The 2715-nt window shown below is 46.6% G+C and overlaps 1 protein-coding gene across 1 annotated transcript; it reads right to left on the reverse strand.

Annotated features, from left to right (window-relative positions):
- Positions 1 to 836: 836 nt before the first annotated feature.
- On the reverse strand, positions 837 to 1706 carry LOC126545989 (tigger transposable element-derived protein 6-like). The gene has a single exon (XM_050194041.1). The coding sequence runs from the start codon at positions 1704 to 1706 to the stop codon at positions 837 to 839; it is 870 nt and encodes a 289-aa protein (XP_050049998.1).
- Between the last annotated feature and the right edge of the window lie 1009 nt (positions 1707 to 2715).

The following is a 2715-nucleotide window of genomic DNA, read 5'->3' on the forward strand; positions in this document are numbered from 1 at the left end:
GAATTTAATTCGTCAATTTGCATTATCGTAGTACTGAAAAACCAATATTTTCATGTCAGTAAAGTAACACAACAACGAAAATTACATACCTTTGCAGCAGATGCGCGTGTTCGTACGTAAATAATAAACGAGAACGCTGGGCACAGTTTAAGTACAATTTATTGCTTGAAGAAGTCTGTAATCATTTTCTACAGAGTAGACAGCAAGTGCTGCAGGACGAACGCCTCCACATCCTTGACCTTCCTCTGAACGTCATCGGGGACATCTTTACAGCGCCCGAGGAATGATCGCGTCTTCTCTAGAAAAATTAAAACATCCGAGCTGGAAACATTCTCTTCCTCTTCGTGTGTTGATCCAGTGTCGGCATCGTCTTCGTCACTATTGCAATCTTCTTGCTCATGCACTTTATTCACCATGTCTTCGTTGGTGAGCTCCACGGACGTAGCCGCCGCGCTGTCACTGTCAATGTAATCATCGAAGGTCACCATGGTGTCGACGGGGAGCTTCTCGGTAAGCTCATTCCACAGTTCTGTGTTGAGCTCCTCTGTGTCCTCGCAGTCTTGTGGCGTAGGTGAAGCCTTTAAAAGGCCTGCCTTTCGCCAGCAGTTGTTGATCGTGCTTGCCTTCACGTTCCACCGCGACCCTGTAAGCATTTCTGCAGCTTGACGGATGTTTACCTGTGTGGGCAGCTTCAGTCGAATATTGATAAGGAGACGGTGCACAAGACTTCCGAAATTCGATCTTCACACATCTGATGATACCTTAGTCTGAAGGTTAGAGCAAAGAAGTACAATTCGGGGGCATAAATTCAAGTTGCACATAGCTCAATCGCACGTTCACATATGTGCCGAGCAATTGTCAACGGTGAGAATTTTTCTGTCTTTCTTCTTCATTGTGTCGTCGAGCTGCGGCAGCCACTGAGTGAACAATCCTCGCGTAATCCACGCTTTTTGGTTAGCTCGGTAGTCGCAAGGCAACGAGACAACGTTTTTCAAGCAGTGCGGCTTAGCAGACTTGCCAACAACTGGCGGCTTGAGTTTTTCCGTGCCCGTGGAGTTGCAGCAGAACAGAACCGATACACGGAAACATGATTTCTTTCCTCCCTTGCACCTGTCACCTTTGAAGTTCATTATCTTATCAGGCAACAACTGATAAAAGAACGCCGTTTCATCGCCATTGAAAACGTCGTCTGGGGAGAAAGACTTGATGATCTCTTGAAAGTGCTCGTTCCATCGGGCAACCGCACTCTCGGCATCTGCTGCCTTTTCTTCGCCACAAGCAACCTGCCACGCAATGCCATTCCTTTGCCAGAAGCAGTAAAGCCATCCGGCACTTGCATCGAAACCGGAGATGTCCAAGGCAGCCGTAAACTGTAGCGCCTTAAGATTCTCTTGAATAATCGGGCCTGACAAGGGCACATCGTTTTGTCTGGCATCCTTGAACCACGTGAGGACGGCGGCGGCGACATTCTGGTAGTTGCCGAGTCGCAAGCGTTTTCTTGAGGGAGCCAGCTGCGACTCTCGATGCAATTTCAATATCTTTTCTCGATCCTTGAGCATCGTCGCCATTGTTGACGGGGGAATATCACGCTCCCTGCACAGGTCGACTTGCTTTCTTCCAGCATTCAGCTGCATCAAAATCTCCACTTTTTCTTTGAGCGAAAACTGGCGTCGCTTCTTTTTAACGCGGGGGCCAGGAGAACTCATTGTCAGCAAAGCCAACGCACAACACAATCACAGCACAAAATATAGGCATTTTGGCAGGGATTTAAAAAAAAAAATCATAAATATGAAACCTTCGTTAATGCTGTGTTCATAGTAATGAGATTTTACTGTATCATCACTAGTAACTCGCTTACTCTTGTGGACCGTCGCGAAACATTCAGCATCGACCATTCGTGCGCTATCGTGTAGTACTACATCATTTATTGTGCATATATTCAAGTGTGCACCCATTCACTCATTGACACGTTGGCGATAGAGTGGGCGCAAGTTTCTGTGCCAGTTGGGGTAGATGTGTGTAGATACTGTGCGCGAAACTTACTATGACAGGAAGCGGCACTACTCCCTTTGTCATTGTTTAACAAGCGGTACTCACTCTTGCTGACATTTCGGGGCTGAAGCCCTTTCTTTGAAGGTTAAGGATACAATGCTGGCGGATGAGCAAATTTCTGTATTCTCGAGGAAAGCCGAACATCTTGAAGTGCCGGTAACAGGCACTGGCAGTTGCAGCAGCGGTACATGAACTTGGCCACACAGATTCATTCCATTCCTTAATATGCCAGTTACTTCTCTTCACTTAATAGCCAACTACTTCACACATCTTCAATCCACATGATTCAATCTAGCATGATTGGAGCACAAATGTGTTAACGAAAACTCAGTTGCATTTCTGACAGTTGATCACACAGAAGCAAGGTGGAAGTGTTAATGGTTTTGTATGCATGTGCTGTTGCCAACACTACGTGCGGCGTGCCGCCGAAATCACCATCTGGTTTTGTTAAAACTAAGTGCTTCGTGAAAAGGGTCAGTAGGACGTGAACATAAATATTGACATAAGCTTATCTTGCGAGCACCTTCCCAACTGAAGCAACCGCACGCACGACATACGAGTCCTGCGCTGACGAAGTGAGCTTATGTTACAAGTGACACATTACACATAGCGTCGTCATTACGAGTCTGGTGCAGCTGTGACCTACTGAGGTGTTGCACTTCC

Source organism: Dermacentor andersoni, chromosome 1 (assembly GCF_023375885.2).
Source record: "Dermacentor andersoni chromosome 1, qqDerAnde1_hic_scaffold, whole genome shotgun sequence".
NCBI lineage: Eukaryota > Metazoa > Arthropoda > Arachnida > Ixodida > Ixodidae > Dermacentor > Dermacentor andersoni.